This window comes from Salvelinus fontinalis, chromosome 2 (assembly GCF_029448725.1).
Source record: "Salvelinus fontinalis isolate EN_2023a chromosome 2, ASM2944872v1, whole genome shotgun sequence".
Lineage (NCBI taxonomy): Eukaryota > Metazoa > Chordata > Actinopteri > Salmoniformes > Salmonidae > Salvelinus > Salvelinus fontinalis.
Genome location: NC_074666.1, coordinates 39,668,663 through 39,691,183, shown reverse-complemented (window position 1 = coordinate 39,691,183; position 22,521 = coordinate 39,668,663). Strand labels below are relative to the sequence as shown.

General features: G+C 43.3%; 1 protein-coding gene across 2 annotated transcripts in view; it reads left to right on the top strand.

The window, feature by feature from the left end:
* The window catches only part of LOC129818553 (cell surface glycoprotein MUC18-like), a 76,441-nt gene that overhangs the window by 50,718 nt on the left and 3,202 nt on the right, over window positions 1-22,521 (top strand). The window contains exons 2-14 of one of the 2 annotated variants that reach the window (XM_055874589.1): window positions 2,495-2,619; window positions 3,690-3,924; window positions 4,129-4,199; window positions 4,308-4,395; window positions 4,605-4,784; window positions 5,323-5,450; window positions 11,822-11,966; window positions 12,367-12,482; window positions 12,672-12,813; window positions 13,103-13,233; window positions 13,400-13,541; window positions 20,537-20,572; window positions 22,203-22,332. In XM_055874589.1, the coding sequence (XP_055730564.1) occupies window positions 2,495-2,619; window positions 3,690-3,924; window positions 4,129-4,199; window positions 4,308-4,395; window positions 4,605-4,784; window positions 5,323-5,450; window positions 11,822-11,966; window positions 12,367-12,482; window positions 12,672-12,813; window positions 13,103-13,233; window positions 13,400-13,541; window positions 20,537-20,572; window positions 22,203-22,332 (1,669 nt within the window). Of the gene's footprint in view, window positions 1-2,451; window positions 2,620-3,689; window positions 3,925-4,128; window positions 4,200-4,307; window positions 4,396-4,604; window positions 4,785-5,322; window positions 5,451-11,821; window positions 11,967-12,366; window positions 12,483-12,671; window positions 12,814-13,102; window positions 13,234-13,399; window positions 13,542-20,536; window positions 20,573-22,202; window positions 22,333-22,521 lie in introns of those variants that run through there. The other variant, XM_055874580.1, reaches the window with a different exon arrangement.

Sequence of the window (22,521 nt, the reverse complement as noted above, 5' to 3'; positions counted from 1 at the left end):
TATGTGGTGAGAAAACAACAAGATAATTACTTGACACATTGGAAAGAAATAACAAAAAAGCTGAGCAAACTAGAATGCTATTTTGGCCCTAAACAGAGAGTACACAGTGGCAGAATACCTGACCACTGTGACTGACCCAAAATTAAGGAAAGCTTTGTACAGACTCAGTGACCATAGCCTTGCTCTTGAGAGAGGCCGCCGTAGGCAGACCTGGCTCACAAGAGAAGACAGGTTATGTGCACACTGCCCACAAAATGAGGTGGAAACTGAGCTGCACTTCCTAACCTCCTGCTAAATGTATGACCATATTAGAGACACATATTTCCCTCAGATTACAGAGACCCACAAAGAATTCAAAAAACAAATCCAATTTCGATAAACTCACATCTTTTGGTTGAAATATCACAATGTGCCATCACAGCAGCAAGATGTGTGACCACAAGAAAAGGGCAACCAATGAATAACAACCATTGTACAACCCATATTTATGTTGATTTATTTATTTGCACATTGTTACAACACTGTTTATAGCCATAATATGACATTTTAAATGTCTCTATTCCTTTAGAATGTTTGTGAGTGTAATGTTTCCTGTGAAAAGAAATCTCATTTTTTTCTGTTCATTGTTTTTCACTTTTGTTTATAATCTATTTCACTTGCTTTGACAATGTAAACATATATTTTCCATGCCAATAAAGCCCTGAATTGAATTGAAAAGCAATTTCACCCCCTTACCACTACCAATGTCTGCTCTCCCCTTCCCCTCCACCCAGTCAGGGCTCCTTCTGCCAACATGGAGGAAACCCATTAATACTCCCCGGCTCCCTACCAGCACCAGTCCCCGCCTCTCACATGCTTCCGATTAAGAAGGAAGCCTCTCTCAATTCTCTCTACTTCTCTCCATGCTGAAGTGAAGATGGAGGTTAGAGAGAGAAGAGGGGTTGGGGTGAGATAGAGAAGGTGGGGTGCGGTTGAGACAGGGGTAGACAGCGAGAGGGGGGGTTGAAATGGATTGAGAGAAAAATAAAAAGACGAGGGGGTGTAGATAGGAGGGGGTGCATGGTGGCCCCAGTGGACTAGGATCTGGCTAGATAGATGGAGGGGTGGGACGAGGGGAGAAAAACAGACTGTCTTTGAGCCAGAAAGAGGGGGATGTGCGGGGTAGAGAGGGAGAGGAGAACAGAGTGGGGGTCATAGCTTACAAGTCAGTGTGGCGGATTGCTGTGGCACCAAGGGTAGTTCAAGTTTCAAGTTCATGTTTATTTATCGTATGTACAGGATACACATGGTATGCACAGTCCAACGAAATGCTTACTTGCAGGTTCCCTCTCGATATTGCGACAAAAATAAGAAATAATTAAAGATAAAAATTAAAATAAAAAAGGAAATGAGCGCAGTAGAATAGAATAAAAAAGTAGCTTTAGTATAAATACAGGAAGGCACTCAACAATTTACCATGCAATATTTACATGTGTGTCGGGGAAGGGGGATTGAAGAGCAAGTATCTCTCCAGCATGAACGGGAGGCTTAATTTGAGGCATGTCTCCTTTTCTCTGGCTCAGACAGGGTATTACTATAGATAGAGATCTGTGTGGGGGCTACCTACTGGAGATCACAAGAACAATGTGGTAACAAAACAACACGTACTGTAAGACTGTCTCAGAGAATGTCTGTGTGGCCCAGCTTCAATGTAGTGGGAAGAGGCTTGAGAACAACGTTGCCAGATCATTTTGGAAAAGTGACCTTCAGAACAGACATGAGTGTGAAACATGATTATAACCCAATTCAATTAATATTGCATATTTGATTGTTACCTAAAATTACAAAACCCTGCAGTAGAAAACTATATAACTTTCAATTATTTGGTTATGGGTAGCTGTGTGACCCTAAAGTCTAGACAGATCTGCCAAGAATAGTGCTAGATTCTACATCCTATTAAAAAAAATGTTTTTATAATGCTGTTATACATCAAACAGGCTCTATCTTGTGTCTGGTGGTTCTCATGACGATGCTGAGCGGGCCAGTTTTAGGATAGTTTGTTGGCTCGGTCACGGGTTAACAGGGAACACTGCAGTAATTCTTCAGTCTGTGTGTAAAACAAGCCTTTTCTCTGTGCTGGCGGCTGGCGGGTGACATGCTGAAGAGCTGGACACTGCCCAGTGCTCCTGGAGGGACCAGGGTGGGCCCTGCTTCACACATTCCACACATTGTAACATCTCTCCCCTCTGCCAGCCAGCCACAGTGTCTAGTTCTCACACCGTTAGAGCGGACAAAACACAGGTCCCACTGATCCATCAGTTTGCAATAGAGTGAACATGCTGGCTTTCACACTGTGCCTGTGTGTCATTATAGTACTGGCACAATAGGGGTAATGAATAAAAAAAAAGTATTTTGAAATATAAAATGCGAAGCCTGTTTTTGGCCTGCCTTGCATGTTGTTGTGGTCCTTGGTGTGACAAGACACTGATGATGGTGTTGTGTTTGTTCTTTGCAGCCTGGGCCAAGGTGAACATGACCATGGAGGAGAGTGTGGAGGTGTACCTGGGTGACATAGCAGACATCCCCTGCCAGTATGTCTTCAGTGAGCAGGCCAGAGCAGTCATGATCCAGTGGTTTGTGGTGAGTACTTCTGGACCATTTTCTGCCTCTCTCTGCCTCTCTCTCTCTCTCTCTCTCTCTCTCTCTGCCTCTCTCTCTCTCTCTGCCTCTCTCTCTCTCTCTCTCTCTCTCTCTCTCTCTCTCTCTCCCTCTCTCTCTCTCTCTCTCTCTCTCTCTCTCTCTCTCTCTCATCTAAGTATGTGTGCGGAGCGTGCCCAATTTGACTGGAGCGCAGAGCGAGATTCCCAAAGGTTGGAGCGTCGGACTCCTCGCTGCTCGAATTTCACTCTTGTAGCACTCACTTAAAGAGCTCAGGGCATGCCCGGCCCAACATGCATTTGTAGTCTCCTTGTGTGCTGCTATAGCCCCTTGCTTCAGCTACTGTCATAGAGTTCACTAAATATTTTCATAAAGAAACTGATAGAACTCACAGGTGCTAAATCAAGGTGACTTAGAAAGATGAGGACCAAGAGCAAGAGAGGGAGTGTGGTGATGTAGTGTCCACAACTTCAAAAGTGTCCACAACGTCAACAGTGAAGAGGTGACTCCGGAATGCTGGCCTTCTAGGCAGAGTTCCTCTGTCCAGTGTCTGTGTTCTTTTGCCCATGTTAATCTTTTATTTTTATTGGCCAGTCTGAGATATGGCTTAGTCTCCCTGTCTGGCTCCTGACCTATTTAGAGTGTTTATATGCTGTTTAATATGACATTTAGCCTATTTTAAATTATGTGCACTTCTTACATTCACCTTTTCATGTTTATTCAAATAATTTTCATTCAAATCCATATGGTTTGGTTTCAATACTTCAAAACCAAATGGTAGGTCCAGGTAGTCACAGAAATAGATTGCTGTTGGTCAAATTGTGATTTTAATGAATGGAGCGAATTTGGAGCGGCAGTTTTTTTTCCTGTGAGTACACAACGGTTTTAGGCGGAGCGGTTGGAAAGGAGCACCGCTCCATGAGCGATGAACGGGATTTCCAACTGGTCCACTCCGCTCACATGCGATGACACACCAATTAATTTCTATGTACAGTACACTGTATTTTTCACATTCAACCTAGTTCATCTTCTGGCACTTTCCTTCCCTACAGAGGAATCCCGGTAGCAGTAGCCGGGAGCGGATCTACTACGGTGACAACACACAGCAGATAGTGGATGGTGGTACAGACTTTACGGGCCGTATCACAGTGTCCGACATTGGGGACCAGGAGGGCGTGCTGCTTACCATCCAGGACGTCCAGCTGACTGATGAGAGGGAGTTCTTCTGCCAAGTCAACGGCATGGCTGCAGGCAACGGAGAAGGCAAGACCCACCTCAGGGTGTTCGGTAAGACATTGGACTCTGCATCAGTCTCTTCCTAGCCTGATGGTCCAGATCTGTTTGTGCTTGATCCAACTTCTCTCTCCTTGTTATCCAAATGATTGAGGATTTGGGTACAGCACAGTATGGGCACATACTCTTCCCATTACCAGGTGTTTCAGTGGTTATTGATAGAATGCGTCTATACATTGATAATGTTATTTTTTCCAGATCCTCCAGAGGCCTCAGTAATTGAAGGTGTCCATGCTGGAATCTCTGTGACCAATGAGCTGCCATCAAGGGTAGGCACTAGGCAGTCCACTTGAGTACATCTCACTTTATCTCTCAGTCCATGAAAGCAACATTGAACATTATAAAACGCTTTACGGTATCTTATTCCCTCTATACAGATTGCATCGTGTGAGGCAAGGAACAGCTTCCCCAAACCCAACATCACCTGGTACCGTGACAGCAGCCCACTTACCCCCACACATGGCCGTGAGTAGCAAGAATACCAATGGACTATCTCACCAATGGACTATTTGAGAAAAACTAGTCAAGCAATTTTCTTGTTTTGACTTCATGTGGTGAGACTCACAACAGTTACTGAAATACATGTTGTCGTTACACGAAGAAGTGTTTCCGGATGTCAGCTATCTATCAGTCTGTGATAGCAGCTAAATCAGTGTTTTTCTCACCCCTCACAGAGATCAATGTGGTAACATTGGTGACCCGTGAGTCCAGTGGCTTCTACACGGTCCAGAGTGAGCTGCAGTACAAAGTGGCCAAGGAGGACAAGGACGCCCTGTTCTCTTGTGAGGTCAGCTACTACGTTCCAGAAGGTGTGAGGACAGCCAAGTCCAAGGTCATCAACATCACTGTGCACTGTAAGAAACCTACCAACTGTCATATACCCCAGACATGCTATCGCTAACCGCACAACTTATGCTAACTCAGCATGCTAATACTTTTAGCATTATTGAGTTCAATTGAATGTATTGCTAACTAGAGCTAATGCTTCCTCTTTGTGATAAAGGCGCTCTCCAGTTGTTTTTATGAATTTCCCTACCATAAAACTAGTAGGGTGTTTGCTGGTGTTTCTCTCTACAACACCCAAGTTAAAGCCTATGAAATATATCAGCCTATCTAAAACAAGTCAACAACAGCTTCTGGATTGTCAAAGTAGTAAACCAACTAATCTAATCCAAACCCACCATCTTTGGCGCTCTTTCAATTTTAGCCCACAATGTTTTCTCAATATGTCTGGTGTTGTTTGAACCAATTTCGCATACCATGACAGTGATGACAAAACACAAACTTTGCTGTTGTCAGTGCTGAGTAAATGACTGGCTTGTAAAGCGGCGTAGCCTGGTGACTTCACCAGGCGTTGAATAGCCCCGTTGATGTATGGTTTTTGTCCCGCAGTCCCCACGACCATCATCGAGTTGTGGAAGGAATCTCCCCAGGGCCTGGTCAAAGAGGGGGACACTGTGGAGCTTCGTTGCCAAGGCGATGGCAACCCCCCGCCGCCCTTCACTTTCAACCGAGAACAAGTAAGAATGGCCCGCTTTTCTGCGTCTGCCTATTGAGTCCAGAGAACCATAAAACGAGGGGGAAAAAATGACACGCAGGAGACATCTGGAGAATGTTTTTGATATTCAGACTCAGGCCTCGGAGTAGAAGTGTAGGCCTTGTGAACGGGACCGCATAATGTTTGACCCTGTGGCTCTGGGAGAGATCTTTGGACCCCGTCGGGCAAGGTCTGTGACTGACTGGAGATCAAAATCTTCAGGATGGAATAGTTCTCATTCCCATGTCTCACACACAATACCTACAGTATGTTCAACTGACCACAATAACACATTTAAGGTTTCCCCTGTTGGGTCTTAAGACTGGAATGTGGATAGAAGCATGATTTGGTCATTCAGAGCAGGGGTTCCCTAACATAACGTAACAGGCGTAAAAGAAACGCCTGAGCGTGACACCCCACATTCTGGTCCTGACGAGAGGAAAAACCTGTCGAGTGAGGTTCAACCAATCCAGTAAATGTGGAGGAGGAGTTAAGATGGAGTGTTGCCTTGTCAATGACCAAAAGCATAAGTCGCGTCACAGAAAAGTCTATAAACGGGATCCTTGGGACACCCCAACTCTGACGTCACCCCATAGAGCCCCACAGTGGATGTGTCATAGTACCCATAAAACCTAGTGGTCAAATAGGGAAATGGTTCCAATTGTTTTTCCGCCCTTCATTTTCCCCATAGGATTTTAGAGCCACTTAAAATAAGGGCTGTGTTTCGTTTTAGGTTTACCCTGGAGTGACGTTTTGATAACCATGTAAATCTCTCTCGGACAAGGTGACTTTTATCAATAGATTCGGCTCTATTTACTCTCAGCTGACACCTTTACTAACAGGTATTGTGTCAATTTAAAACTTGCACAAGACAGTTCAAAGAATTGTCAGTTTAAAGAAATGTTGCCAATTTATTAATTACTAAATATAGCTAACATTAGATAGTTAATACAGAGATTCTTACTTTTGCCTCAATTTGGCAGTCTCGTCCAGATCATCAAGGCATTTGTAGTTTTTGTAGGATGACCACATAAAAATCATCTGTACTCGGTTGCAACACTTACTACCGAGTTCCAAATTGCCTCTGCAAGCAATGTCAGCACAATAACTTTTTGTCGGGAGCTTCATGATATGGGTTTCCTTGGCCAAACAAGCCTAAATTCACCATGCGCAATGCCAAGCGTCAGCTGGAGTGGTGTAAAGCTACGGACATATTCAATCAATCCCTATCCCAGTCTGCTGTGCCCACATGCTTCAAGATGGCCACCATTGTTCCTGTTCCCAAGAAAGCTAAGATAACTGAACTAAATGACTATCGCCCCGTAGTGCTCACTTCTGTCATCATGAAGTGCTTTGAGAGACTAATCAAGGATCATATCACCTCTACCTTACCTGCCACCCTAGACCCACTTCAATTTTGCTACCGCCCCAAAGGTCCACAGACGATGCAATCGTCATCACACTGCACACTGCCCTATCCCATCTGGACAAGAGGAATACCTGTAAGAATGCTGTTCATTGACTACAGCTCAGCATTCAACACCATAGTACCTTCCAAGCTTATCAATAAGCTCGAGGCCCTGGGTCTCAACCACGCCCTGTGCAATTGGGTCTTGGACTTTCTGACAGGCTGCCCCCAGGTGCTGAAGGTAGGAAACAACATCTCCACTTCGTTGATCCTCAACACTGGGGCCCCACAAGGGTGCATGCTCAGCCCCCTCCTGTGCTCCCTGTTCATCCATGACTGCGTAGCCATGCACACCTCAATCTCAATCATCAAGTTTGCAGACGACATAACAGTAATGGGCTTGATTACCAACAATGACGAGACAGCCTACAGGGAGGAGGTGAGGGCAGTCGGAGTGTGGTATCAGGAAAACAACCTCTCACTCAACGTCAACAAAACAAAGGAGATGATCATGGACTTCAGGAAACAGCAGAGGCAGCACCCCCCTATCCATATCGACTGGACAGCAGTGGAGAAGGTGGAAAGTTTTAAGTTCCTCTGCGTACACATGACGGACAAACTGAAATGGTCCACCCACACAGGAGGCTGAAGAAATTTGGCTTGTCACCTAAAACCCTTACAAACTTTTACAGATGCACATTTGAGAGCATCCTGTCGGGCTGTATCACAGCCTGGTACGGCAACTGCACCGCCCAAAACCACAAGGCTCTCCAGAGGGTGGTGCGGTCTGCACAATTCATCACCAGAGGCAAACGACCCGCCCTCCAGGACACCTACAGCACCCGATGTCACAGGCAGGCCAAAAAGATCATCAAGGACAACCACCCGAGCCACTACTTGTTCACCCCGCTACCATCCATAAGGCAAGGTCAGTACAGGTGCATCAAAGCTGGGACCGAGAGACTGAAAAACAGCTTCTATCTCAAGGCCATCAGACTGTTAAACAGCCATAACTAACACAGAGAGGCTGCTGCCTACATACAGACTTGAAATCATTGGCCACTTTAATAAATGGATCACTAGTAACTTTAATAATGCCACTTCAATAATGTTTACATACAGTGGGGAGAACAAGTATTTGATACACTGCCGATTTTGCAGGTTTTCCTACTTACAAAGCATGTAGAGGTCTGTCATTTGTATCATAGGTACACTTCAACTGTGAGAGACGGAATCTAAAACAAAAATCCAGAAAATCACATTGTATGATTTTTAAGTAATTAATTAGCATTTTATTGCATGACATAAGTATTTGATCACCTACCAACCAGTAAGAATTCTGGCTCACACAGAACTGTTAGTTTTTCTTTAAGAAGCCCTCCTGTTCTCCACTCATTAGCTGTATTAACTGCACCTGTTTGAACTCGTTACCTGTATAAAAGACACCTGTCCACACACTCAATCAATGGGTCGTGGCTGGGTCTTCCAGCATGACAATGACCCGAAACACACAGCCAGGGCAACTAAGGAGTGGCTCCGTAAGAAGCATCTCAAGGTCCTGGAGTGGCCTAGCCAGTCTCCAGAGATGAACCCAATAGAAAATCTTTGGAGGGAGCTGAAAGTCCGTATTGCCAAGCGACAGCCCCGAAACCTGAAGGATCTGGAGAAGGTCTGTATGGAGGAGTGGGCCAAAATCCCTGCTGCAGTGTGTGCAAACCTGGTAAAGAACTACAGGAAACGTATGATCTCTGTAATTGCAAACAAAGGTTTCTGTACCAAATATTAAGTTATGCTTCTCTGATGTATCAAATACTTATGTCATGCAATAAAATGCTAATTAATTACTTAAAAATCATACAATGTGATTTTCTGGGTTTTTGTTTTAGATTCCGTCTCTCACAGTTGAAGTGTACCTATGATAAAAAATTACAGACCTCTACATGCTTTGTAAGTAGGAAACACTGCCGATTTTGTAGGTTATCAAATACTTGTTCTCCCCACTGTATCTTACATACTCGTCTCATATGTATATACTATATTTTATACCATCTATTGCATCTTGCCTATGCCGCTCAGTCATCGCTCATCCATATATTTATATGTACATATTCTTATTCCATCCCTTTAGATTTGTGTGTATTAGGTAGTTGTGAAATTGTTACATAACTTGTTAGATATTACTGCATTGTTGGAACTAGAAGCACAGAAGCTACACACACATTATCTGCTAACCATGTGTATGTGACCAATAAAATTTGATTTGATTTTATGTAGTGTAGCAACAACATATCACAGTCATAGCAAGTAAAATGTTTCTGTATCGGTTACTGAAAATGTTGTTGCTGTATTTTAAAATACTAAATACAGTTGAAGACGGAAGTTTACATATGCTTAGATTGGAGTCATTAAAACTCGCTTTTCAACCACTCCACAAATTTCTTGTTAACAAACTATGGTTTTGGCAGGTCGATTAGGACATCTACTTTGTGCATGACACAAGTCATTTTTCCTACAATTGTTTACAGACAGATTATTTCACTGTATCACAATTCCAGTGGGTCAGACGTTTACATACACTAAGTTGACTGTGCCTTTAAACAGCTTGGAAAATTCCAGAAAAGGCGTGTCATGGCTTTCGAAGCTTCTGTTAGGCTAATTGCCAACATTTCAGTCAATTGGAGGTGTACCTGTGGATGTATTTCAAGGACTACCTTCAAACTCAGTGCCTCTTTGCTTGACATCATGGGAAAATTAAAAGAAATCAGCCAAGACCTCAGAAAAAGAATTGTAGACCTCCACAAGTCTGGTTCATCCTTGTGAGCAATTTCCAAACTCCTGAAGGTACCACGTTCATCTGTACAAACAATAGTATGCAAGTATAAACACCATGGGACCACGCAGCCGTCATACCGCTCAGGAAGGAGACGCATTCTGTGTCCTAGAGATGAATGTACTTTGGTGCAAAAAGTGCAAATCAATCCCAGAACAACAGCAAAGGACCTTGTGAAGATGCTGGAGGAAACAGGTACAGAAGTATCTATATCCACAGTAAAACGAATCTTAAATCGACATAACCTGAAACCATAACGCTCAGCTAGGAAGAAGCCACTGCTCCAAAACTGCCATAAAAAGCCAGATTACGGTTTGCAACTGCACATGGGGACAAAGATCATACTTTTTGGAGAAATGTCCTCTGGTCTGATGAAACAAAAATAGAACTGTTTGCCCATAATGACCATCGGTATGTTTGGAGGAAAAGGGGGGAAGCTTGCAAGCCGAAGAACACCATCCCAACCGTGAAGCACGGGGGTGGCAGCATCATGTTGTGGGGGTGCTTTGCTGCTGGAGGAACTGGTGCACTTCACAAAATAGATGGCATCATGAGGTAGGAAAGGTATGTGGATATATTGAAGCAACATCTCAAGACATCAGTCAGGAAGTAAAATTTTGGTCACTAAAGGTCTTCTTCCAGGGGTGAAGGAGAGGACCAAAACGCAGCGCGGCTAGTGTTAAACATGTTTAATACAAACACAAATGAAACACTACAAACAACATACAAAATAACAAATGTGCAAAACCGAATACAGACCTATCTGGTGCAGAAGACAAACACAGAGACAGGTAACAAACACCCACAAAATCCCAATACAAAACAAGCCTCCTATATATGAGTCTCAATCAGAGACAACGACTACCATCTGTCTCTGATTGAGAACCCACACTAGGCTGACATAGAAACAGACAAACTGGACACACAACATAGAATTCCCACCCAGCTCACGTCCTGACCAAATAAACACATACAAAACAACAGAAAACAGGTCGGGAACGTGACAGTCACAAATGGGTCTTCCAAATGGACAATGACCCCAAGCATACTTCCAAAGTTGTGGCAAAATGGCTTAAGGACAACAAAGTCAAGGTATTAGAGTGGCCATCACAAAGCCCTGACCTCAGTCATATAGTACATTTGTGGGCAGAACTGAAAAAGCGTGTGCGAGCAAGGAGGGCTACAAACTTGACTCAGTTACACCAGCTCTGTCAGGAGGAATGGGCCAAAATTCACCCAACTTATTGTAGGAAGCTTGTGAAAGGCTACCCAAAATGTTTGACCCAAGTTAAACAATTTAAATGCAATGCTACCAAATACTAATTGAGTGTATGTAAACTTCTGACCCACTGGGAATGTGATGAAAGAAATTAAAGCTGAAATAAATAATTCTCTCTACTATTATTCTGACATTTCACATTCTTAAAATAAAGTGGTGATCCTAACTGACCTAAGACAGGGAATGTTTACTAGGATTAAATGTCAGGAATTGTGAAAAACTGAGTTTAAATGTATTTGGCTAAGGTGTAGGTAAACTTCTGACTTCAACTGTACATGTATTTTAATTAAATACATTTCAGAATACATGTATTTTGTAGTATTTGATACATTGATCTTTATGGTATTTTGTCATTGTATTTTGTCATTTTTGCCCATCCCTTGGTGTGACAATGGGCGTGGTCGGTTTTCTGCACTGCTGAATTCTGCCCTGGCCCTGGGCAAGAACATTTTAGGCCCTCATCTTGGCAGCAAGGAGAATATATATTTTTTCAATGCACAAAAAATATCCTCCCGTGACCCACCTGGACCCCTGACCCTTTAAAATTTTAAGGAACATTTTAAAGGGTTTATATACTGTAGCTCCCGGTAACCAGACTAGTTAAGCGGGGGGCCAGTACAAAAAAAGTATGAATGTATGTACTTGTAAGTCGCTCTGGATAAGAGCGTCTGCTAAATGACTCAAATGTAATGTAAATGTTAAGCTGTTGTTTGGGTGTGACTTAAAAGGGATAGTTCACCCCAAAGTCTACATTTGCCAAAGATTTCCATTCCATAAAAGTATCCAAAATGTAGATCCATTAATATGACAGTGTACACCTGATGTTGCCCCTCTCAGGAGCAGGAGACGGCGCTGGAGGCCAGCGATGACACTTTGGTGCTGAGGGAGGTGATCCGTGGGGACAGCGGGGTCTACCAGTGTCGTTCTCTGGACTTGGACACCTACGAGCAGGTCACGGGAGACATGCAGCTCACTATCCACTGTAAGTTAGCTAACACACACACACACACACACACACACACACATAATGAAACATGCGCACGCACACGTACACGTGTATTTTTTATGCTCTGTTTGTTTAGACTGGAAGTGGTTGAATTAGTTGCTTGACTGAGTTTACGCCATCAATTATTTTTACTCATGGACCTTTGATTACCAAGATAGCTCTGCTGTTGTGTTCCAATTGCTCACTTGTCACTGCATCACTTCACTACTCATTAAGATAATTTAATTGAAGTCAACATTTTCACCGTCGATTAACATGATTTGCAGTGATGTAATTCAAATTGAGAAGGCATTTGAATGGAAAAAGGTTGCATGGACCACACACTAGCATGGTACTTAGCAATGTCTTGTCCTCACATCATGTCTACTCTCTCCAGATCTGGACCCAGCTGTTGTGGTGCCCAAAGACTCAGAGATCTTGTTAAAAGGAGAGAGTCTGACTGCTACCTGCAACGCTCTGTCTTCCCTGGAAACCGCCACTGTCTGGTTCAAGGTACAGTATACCCCGTAATAAGCACTACCTTAGTGCTTTAAATGAAAGCCATTTATAAGACTGACATAACAGATGACCATGTCACTTGCCGAATGTAGCTAATCATGCATTGTTATTCAGTTATGTGGACTTAGTAATGTTCCCTCTTATATGTCTTATGTTTGTGTGTATATTTTTGTCTTTGTGTAGAATGGGCAGCAGGTTGGAAAAGGCCACGTGCTGTTCCTGCAGGATGCCACCTATGACACGGCAGGAGAGTATGTGTGTGAGGTGACTGTTTCTTCCCTGCCTGGACTGCACACCTCTGGCTCGGTCCACATCATCGTCCAGGGTGAGTCACCACGCCACCACATGTACTCTCTGTAACATACAGTCCATTTCTGGGGAACTCCCAAGGGGGTACACATTTTTGCTTTAGCCCAGCACTTTCACTACTTGGCGATTAGTTGTATCAGGTGTGATATGACAGAACAAAAACATACACCCACCCTGGTTGTTCTACCAGAAACAATGGATTGAGAAACAATGAATTGAGTTTGTCAGATAAGATGTTTTCATAGCTCAAAAACGGTCTTTTACCTGAGTCTATAATGTGTATGTGTTTGTAACCCATCTCCCAGGTGCTCCCCAGATGAAGGATGCTGACAGGGAGGTTGAAATGGATGAGGGAACTGGGAAGTGGGTGAACCTGAGCTGTGAGGCACATGCACACCCCCTGCCCACCATCTCCTGGACCGTGACTGGCAGCCAGGTAAAACAAGGCTTGGCAGTACACTGGGCAGTTTACATATGTGGGCATATTTACATTGCATGAATTTTTTTATGCTATCTAATTTTCTTGGTTATGTCTCTTTCCGATGCACATTGCTGTGACTGATGATATGACATTAGTGTGTGTGTGTGCTGTGTGTTAACAGAGCTGGCGCGAGGTGCTGACCAGAGCCACGGAGCAGAGCACTATCAGCGTGGTGTCCATCAAAGTGACATCTGACATCACAGCCTTCTGCAACGCCACCAACGATATTGGCACAGAGACAAAGTCCTTCAGCATCAGAGCCAGTAAGCCACCCTGCCACATACACTATAAGGAATATATGGGCATTAGTGATGCGCGGGTTGACTCATTACCTGCAGTCCCCACAGTTATGGAATGACATTGACCTCATCCCATCAGTAGAGAATGCCTGGTTATTCTTTAAAAGTGTCTTCCTCACCATCTTAAATAAGCATGCTCCGTTCAAAAAATGTAGAACTAGGAATATATATAGCCTTTGGTTCACTCCAGACTTGTCTGCCCTTGACCAGCACAAAAACATCCTGTGGCGTCTGCATTAGCATCGAATAGCCCCCGTGATATGCAACTTTTTAGGGAAGTCAGGAACCAACAGGCAGTTAGGAAAGCTAAGGCTAGCTTTTTCAAACAGAAATTTGCATCCTCTAGTACAAACGCAAAAAAGTTCTGGGACACTGTAAAGTCCATGGAGAATAAGAGCACCTCCTCCCAGCTGCCCACTGCACTGAGGCTAGGAAACACTATCACTACCGATAAATCCACTATAATTGAGAATTTCAATAAGAATTTTTCTACGGCTGGCCATACTTTCCACCTGGCTGCCCCTACCCCGGTCAACAGCCCTGCGCTCCCCACAGCAACTCGCCCAAACCTCCCCCACTTCTCCTTCACCCAAATCCAGATAGCTGATGTTCTGAAGGAGCTGCAAAATCTGGACCCCTAGAAATCAGCCGAGCTAGACAATCTGGACCCTCTATTTCTAAAATTATCTGCCGAAATTATTGCAACCCCTATTACTAGCCTGTTCAACCTCTCTTTCGTATCGTCTGAGATTCCCATAGATTGGAAAGCTGCCGTGGTCATCCCCCTCTTCAAAGGGGGAGACACTCTAGACCCAAACTGCTACAGACCTATATCTATTCTACCCTGCCTTTCTAAGGTCTAAGGTGTAAGGTTTAAAGCCAAGTTAACAAACACATTACCAACCATTACGAATCACACCGTAACTTCTACGCTATGCAATCTGGTTTCAGAGCTGGTCATGGGTGCACCTCAGCCATGCTTGAGGTCCTAAACGATATCATAACCGCCATCGATAAGAGACATTACTGTGCAGCTGTATTCATCGACCAGGCCTTTGACTCTGTCAATCACAACATTCTTATTGGCAGACTCAACAGCCTTGGTTTCTCAAATGATTGCCTCGCTTGGTTCACCAACTTCTTCTCTGATAGAGTTCAGTATGTCAAATCGGAGGGCCTGTTGTCTGGACCTCTGGCAGTCTCTATGGGGGTGCCACAGGGTTCAATTCTCGGGCCAACTCTCTTCTCTGTATACATCAATGATGTCGCTCTCGCTGCTGGAGATTCTTTGATCCACCTCTACGCAGACGACACCATTCTGTATACCTCTGGCCCTTCGTTGTACACTGTGTTAAATAACCTCCAGATGAGCTTCAATGCCATACAACTCTCCTTCCGTGGCCTCCAACTGCTCTTAAATGCAAGTAAAACTAAATGCATGCTCTTCAACTGATCGCTGCGCACACCTGCCCGCCCATCCAGCATCACTACTCTGGACGGTTCTGACTTAGAATATGTAGACAACTACAAATACCTAGGTGTCTTGTTAAACTGTAAACTCTCCTTTCAGACTCACATTAAACATCTCCAAACCAAAATGAAATCTATAATCGGCTTCCTATTTTGCAACAAAGCATCCTTCACTCATGCTGCCAAACATACCCTCGCTAAACTGACCATCCTACCGATCCTCGACGTCGGCGATGTCATTTACAAAATAGCCTCCAACACTCTACTCAACATATTGGATGCAGTCTATCACAGTGCCATCAGTTTTGTCACCAAAGCCCCAAATACTACCCACCACTGCGACCTGTATGATCTCGTTGGCTGGCCCTCGCTTCATACTCGTCCGCAAACCCACTGGCTCCAGGTCATCTACAAGTCTCTGCTAGGTAAAGCCTCGCCTTATCTCAGCTCACTGGTCACCATAGCAGCACCCACCCGTAGCACGCGCTCCAGCAGATATATCTCACTGGTCACCCCCAAAGCCAATTCCTACTTTGGCCGCCTCTCTTTCCAGTTCTCTGCTGCCAATGACTGGAACGAACTGCAAAAATCTCTGAAGCTGGAGACTCTTACCTCCCTCACTAGCTTTATGAACCAGCTGTCAGAGCAGCTCACAGATTACTGCACCTGTACATAGCTCATCTGTAAATAGCCCATCCAATCTTCCTCATCCCCATACTGTATTTATTTTATACTATATTTATTTTATATGTATTTTATCTTGCTCCTTTGCACCCCAGTATCTCAACTTGCACATTCATCTTCTACACATCCTACCATTCCAGTGTTTAATTGCTATATTGTAATTATTTTGCCACCATGGCCTATTTATTGCCTTACCTCTCTTATCATACCTCATTTGCACATGCTGTATTTAGATTTTTCTACTGTATTATTGATTGTATGTTTGTTTATTCCATGTGTAACTCTGTGTTGTTGTATGTGTCAAACTGCTTTGCTTTATCTTGGCCAGGTCGCAGTTGCAAATGAGAACTTGTTCTCAACTAGCCTACCTGGTTAAATAAAGGTGAAATAAAAAAATAAACATGGGGCGGGAGGGTTTAGGGTCATGAAACATCGTGTGGATGGGCAGGTTGAATAAAGAGAAAACAATGCATAAAAAATCCATAAATGTAACATTCTTGTGCAATTCATATCTATAGGCTACACTGAGGTTTTTCTTTCATTCTTTTTATCTAGTGCGTAGCCTAAGCCTAATCTTTAGGGTATAACTGTAGAACAACAAATACATGCCAATTGCCAAATGCTTTTGGGAACTTGGGCAGAAAAAGTTAACATTGATCCGCTGAGGCAAAAAGGACAAAGTCGTCAATAAGAGAAACGCTGCGAAATGGAGTTGAAAATGAATAGAAGGGAGGGCCAGAACAATAGTCTCGTGTTTGGGAAAGATTTGCTGACGTGGTAAAAGAGGATGATAGCAGTGTTACGTCTGATAATTGTGAGGCGCTATACAAATTCGACAGTCATGGGGACTTCAACATGGCCCGTCAAAGGAACTGTACTGTTCAGATGCATTAAATAGAATACTGGAAGCTGACTGTAGGTCTATAGCCTCTCACATAGCCTGATAAAATATGAACTCCTGCAGAATGAATCATTTCTTGCAGTAAAATTATACACCAAATGTAAATTTTTACTCTGGAACAGGAGTGGAGAAATATGATTTATTTATTTCAGCATCTTGAGAAAACGAATTCACGTTTAGGGACCGTCTGTAAAGGTGCCACCTTTATCAGCATCATAAAAGATGATAGTATTTCAATCACATAAAATATGCATCCAAGCCAAACTGAAATCAGACACATGTTGGGTCTTTTAACAGCTTTTAAAGACTAACTTACATATTTAAAAATATATATTTTTAAACCAGATGTTTTAGGCATAGTTATAGTGAAATACGTCAATTCTGGTCTTCATTTAGACAGTTTGTTGCAAAAGTGATACTCTATATATACAGAAATATGTAGTGGATTTGGAAATATGGAAATATGTAGTGGAAATATTTAGTGGATTTGGCTATTTCAGCCACACCCATTTCTGACAGATGTATAAAATTGTGCATACAGCCATCCAATCTCCATAGACAAACATTGACAGTAGAATGGCCTTAATGAAAAGCTCAGTGACTTTCAACTTGGCACCGTCATAGGATGCCACCTTTCCAACAAGTCAGTTCATCAAATTTCTGCCCTGCTAGAGCTGCTCCGGTCAACTGTAAGTGCTGTTATTGTGAAGTGGGAACGTCTAGGAGCAACATCGGCTCAGCCGCAAAGTGGTAGGCCACACAAGCTCACAGAACGGGACTGCTGAAGCGTGTAGCGCATAAAAGTCGTCTGTCCTCTGTTGCAACACTCACTACCGAGTTCCAAACTGCCCCTGGAAGCAACGTCAGCACAATAACTGTTGGTCAGGAGCTTAACGAAATGGGTTTCCATGGCCAATGATTTTGGAATGAGATGTTCGACGAGCAAGTGTCCACATCCTTTTTTTGTGTCATGTAGTGTATACAGTTGAAATCTGAAGTTTAAATACACCTTAGCCAAATACATTTAAACTCAGTTTTTCACAATTCCTGGCATTTAATCCTAGTAAACATTCCCTGTTTTAGGTCAGTTAGGATCACCACTTTATTTTAAGAATGTGAAATGGGAGAATAATAGTAGAGAGAATGATTTATTTCAGCTTTTATTTCTTTCATCACATTCCCAATGGGTCAGAAGTTTACATAGAATTGCCTTTAAATTGTTTAACTTTGGTCAAGCGTTTCAGGTAGCCTTCCACAAGCTTCCCACAATAAGTTGGGTGAATTTTGGCCCATTCCTCCTGACAGAGCTGGTGTAACGGAGTCAGGTTTGTAGACCTCCTTGCTCACACATGCTTTTTCAGTTCTGCCCACAAATGTTCTAAAGGATTGAGGTCAGGGCTTTGTGATGGCCACTCCAATACCTTGACTTTGTTGTCCTTAAGCCATTTTGCCACAGCTTTGGAAGTATGCTTCGGGTCATTGTTCATTTGGAAGACCCATTTGCGACCAAGCTTTAACTTCCTGACTGATGTCTTGAGATGTTACTTCAATATATCCACATACTTTTCCTACCTCATGATGCCATCTATTTTGTGAAGTGCACCAGTCCCTCCTGCAGCAAAGCACCCCCACGACATGATGCTGCCACCCCCGTGCTTCACGGTTGGGATGGTGTTCTTCGGCTGGCAAGCATCCCCCTTTTTCCTCCAAACATAACAATGGTCATTATGGCCAAACAGTTCTATTTTGTTTCATCAGACCAGAGGACATTTCTCCAAAAAGTATGATCTTTGTCCCCATGTGCAGTTGCAAACCGTAGTCTGGCTTTTTTATGGTGGTTTTGGAGCAGTGGCTTCTTCCTAGCTGAGCAGCCTTTCAGGTTATGTCAACATAGGACTCGTTTTACTGTGGCTATAGATACTTCTGTACCTGTTTCCTCCAGCATCTTCACAAGGTTCTTTGCTGTTGTTCTGGGATTGATTTGCACTTTTTGCATCAAAGTACGTTCATCTCTAGGAGACAGAACGCGGCTCCTTCCTGAGCGGTATGACGGCTGCGTGGTCCCATGGTGTTTATACTTGCGTACTATTGTTTGTACAGATGAACGTGGTACCTTCAGGCGTTTGGAATTTGCTCTCAAGGATGAACCAGATTGGTGGAGGTCTACAATTTTTTTTATTAGGTCTTGGCTGATTTCTTTTGATTTTCCCATGATGTCAAGCAAAGAGGCACTGAGTTTGAAGGTAAGCCTTGAAATACATCCACAGGTACACCTCCAATTGACTCAAATGACGTCAATTAGCCTACCAGAAGCCTCTAAAGCCATGGCATCACTTTCTGGAATTTTCCAAGCTGTTTAAAGGCACAGTCAACTTACTGTATTTAAACTTTTTTTTTTATTTTTTTTTATTTATTTATTAAATACATTTTCTCCCCTTTTCTCCCCAATTTTCGTGGTATCCAATCGCTAGTAATTACTATCTTGTCTCATCGCTACAACTCCCGTACGGGCTCGGGAGAGACGAAGGTCGAAAGCCATGCGTCCTCCAAGGCACAACCCAACCAAGCCGCACTGCTTCTTTAACACAGCGCGCCTCCAACCCGGAAGCCAGCCGCACCAATGTGTCGGAGGAAACACCGTGCACCTGGCCCCCTTGGTTAGCGCGCACTGCGCCCAGCCCGCCACAGGAGTCGCTGGAGCGCGATGAGACAAGGAAATCCCTACCGGCCAAACCCTCCCTAACCCGGACGACGCTAGCCCAATTGTGCGTCGCCCCACGGACCTCCCGGTCGCGGCTGGCTGCGACAGAGCCTGGGGGCAAACCCAGAGACTCTGGTGGCGCAGTTAGCACTGCGATGCAGTGCCCTAGACCACTGCGCCACCCGGGAGGCCCGTATTTAAACTTCTGACCCACTGGAATTGTGATACAGTGAAATAATCTGTCTGTAAACAATTGTTGGAAAAATTACTTGTGTCATGCACACAGTAGATGTCCTAACCGACTTGCCAAAACTATAATTTGTTAACAAGAAATTTGTGGAGTGGTTGAAAAACGAGTTTTAAAGACTCCAACCTAAGTGAATGTAAACTTCCGACTTAACTGTATGTGCTTTTACAAAGAAAAAAAACATGTAGGCTATGAGGATTATATGTTTATATTCATAGCTACATCCATCAGATGTAACAAGAAATAGATGACAATGGTGGTAATGTCAACTTGTTGTATTTTTTCCAAACTGTTATGACTGATTGCTGGTGCATTCCGCTAAGACAGTTGCATCATAGTTCACAAATTGTGAGTTCAAATCGTTTATTTGCAATATTTGTCCCATGCCCACACACTTCTAATTCTTAAAAGTTAAAGCATACCTGTGGGAAAGGGGTCACACCGGTAGTAGTTGTAGGTTTTTGTACAGTACCCAAGACCAATCTGTGAGTTAATTTGACCATTGAAAAAAGAGCTACCGCATAAAAATGCAGGTTGAATTGAATCTTAATTTTCAAGGTGATGATTGCACTTTTCTTCCCGACACCGCAATAAATATGAGTCCACATTTAAAATATTTGTTTTGCCCCACATGGGGGATTTGAACTTACACCACAACTGGCAATACATGTCAGGAACTCAGCACCTTATCACTGTGAGCTAACTGTCCAAAGCTGTATTTACTCGCAGTGAACATCATTTTATTATCAGAGCGTGACAGTGGACCTCTGGTAAGTATGCTTTAGTGAGAAAGTTTTAGGATCAAGGACAACTACGTTTACCCACCCCCAAAATTGATATTTATGAGCAATTCCCCACACCCACAATAAAAATGCATTTTTATTTTAAACAGCTCACTAATGTATATTGTTGATGGGAAGGTCTTACATTTTAATTGTTGTTTTGCTTGTCCACAGTTCCCATGGTCACTTCAACTGCGCCCTACTCCCCCGGTAAGACAGCAATCTCGCTATTATTTTGTTCTTGCTGATCTCTGTTTCTCCTCATCTTTTTTTTAAAGGAGAACAGGAGCATATTTTATCATTTTTTTAGACAGTTGGAAGTAGTACAGAGAAGAAACAGCACAAATGTGTGGGGTGGAATTCCTACCCATGTCACTATGGGTAACATGTGCTTTGGAGGCTTCAGCACTACCACTGAACCACACTCCCACACTGTTTCTGTTCTTCGTCACCTTTAGATCACTCTTATCTAGTGGAGAAGAACTTTTAGATTTTTTTCATTTGCTTTCTCTCAACTTTTGTTTGATTCTCTCTGAATGCACACCAACCCAGACAATGAAGGATAAGCCAACGAGGCAACTAAATAATTAATGATTTTCATACGGGCAAAGTGTTCGCTGGAATGAGTGGGAGGATTGGCTCTGCTCATTGCCTGCGGGTACATTTAAAATTCTGTCTGAAAGAGACAAATCTAACAGGAAAAAAAGAGCAAAACAACAGTGGTCGAGTTCCAAAATATAGTGGTCGAGTGCCAAAATCACTTATATTTACTTATTATTGGGGAAGTTAATGCGCTGTCTCACTGTTTTATTGAGCTGTTGCAATAGAAATTCTCATAAATCCACACCCAGACTATTGTTTCCCTTTTAACGAGGGCTTGGCATGGTTAAATATAGGAGTTAATTGCTCTGGTAGGTAGTAGCACTCTCTAATTTTCTCCTGGGGGGATTGCACTGAAATGTTGATGGCTCTGTCACAGGGGCAGGCCAGGGCTATTTCCCATCTCTCTCTGCCCAGTGTCTGGAGCACTCACTCACAAAGCAATAGAGCTGAAGCTGGGAAGTTAATGTGTATATTCAAACCCACTTTTACATTAACAACCACACCAGCCTGTAGGGAACATACAGTCATTTGTACAATGTTCCAAACACAACAAATTAACTACATCTATTGTGACATTCTGTCAGAGAACCAGGAAATTGACATTTGATTTGTTTCCCAATCTGCTTCTTATGACTTGGCCATAATTCATTACCAATAGCTCCATACTCTACAACTGTTCTACAATCTGGATCCCAGGACTCCCTGGAAAACAGTGGCAAATGTTACTGAGTGGATTATCCTGGCTAGTGGCTACTATCCTCCACATCTTTCTACGTTTTGTCCTACTATTACATCTATTTTTGTTGGTACTGCAAGAAGAGGATGGGCCACCCATCCCTGGCCACTATGCTTCTGAATTTGCTTCTGCCTTCTCTTTGGGGTCATGGCTGGGTTATTTACAGTAACCACTTTCTGACAACTGCTGATGTAGCAAATCTGAAAACGTTATTGTACGAGTCATTTTGGCCTTGTTACGTCTTGGGTATATGTTGTCTGTCTAGGGATGTTTTCACTTGTTTTTTTACACTAAGGGCACTCTCACATCATGGGTCATGGGTCATGGGTCATTGGTCACGTGTAGTCAGCACAGGTGACCAGGAAGTGTTTACCCTTATCATGTCTGGATGATTCTCCATGATCATTCTCCATTCTCCCAGTTTATCGGATTGGTGAACGGGTGTAAGCATTAACCTGAGCTTGCCCTCCCCTCTGTCTGTTTGTCTGTCTGTCTATATAGCTGAGGGGAATGGTGTGATCATTGTGGTTATCATCCTCTGTATCCTTCTGCTGGCCATCCTGGGCAGTGTGCTCTACTTCCTCCACAAGAAGGGAAAGATCCCCTGTGGCCGCTCTGGCAAGCAGGAAATGTGAGTATTGCACTTTAACAACTGGTCTAGGGCCAGGTTTTGTGTCTAGTTCTATAAGGTAGGTGCTACACATTTGTAGTGTGTTAGGGTAAATTACAATGTAAACCACTCTGAGCACTTGAAAAAGTGTTATGTAAATGTATTCTATATGATCCTCCATAAATTAGTATTTTTTCCTCTAAGAATGTG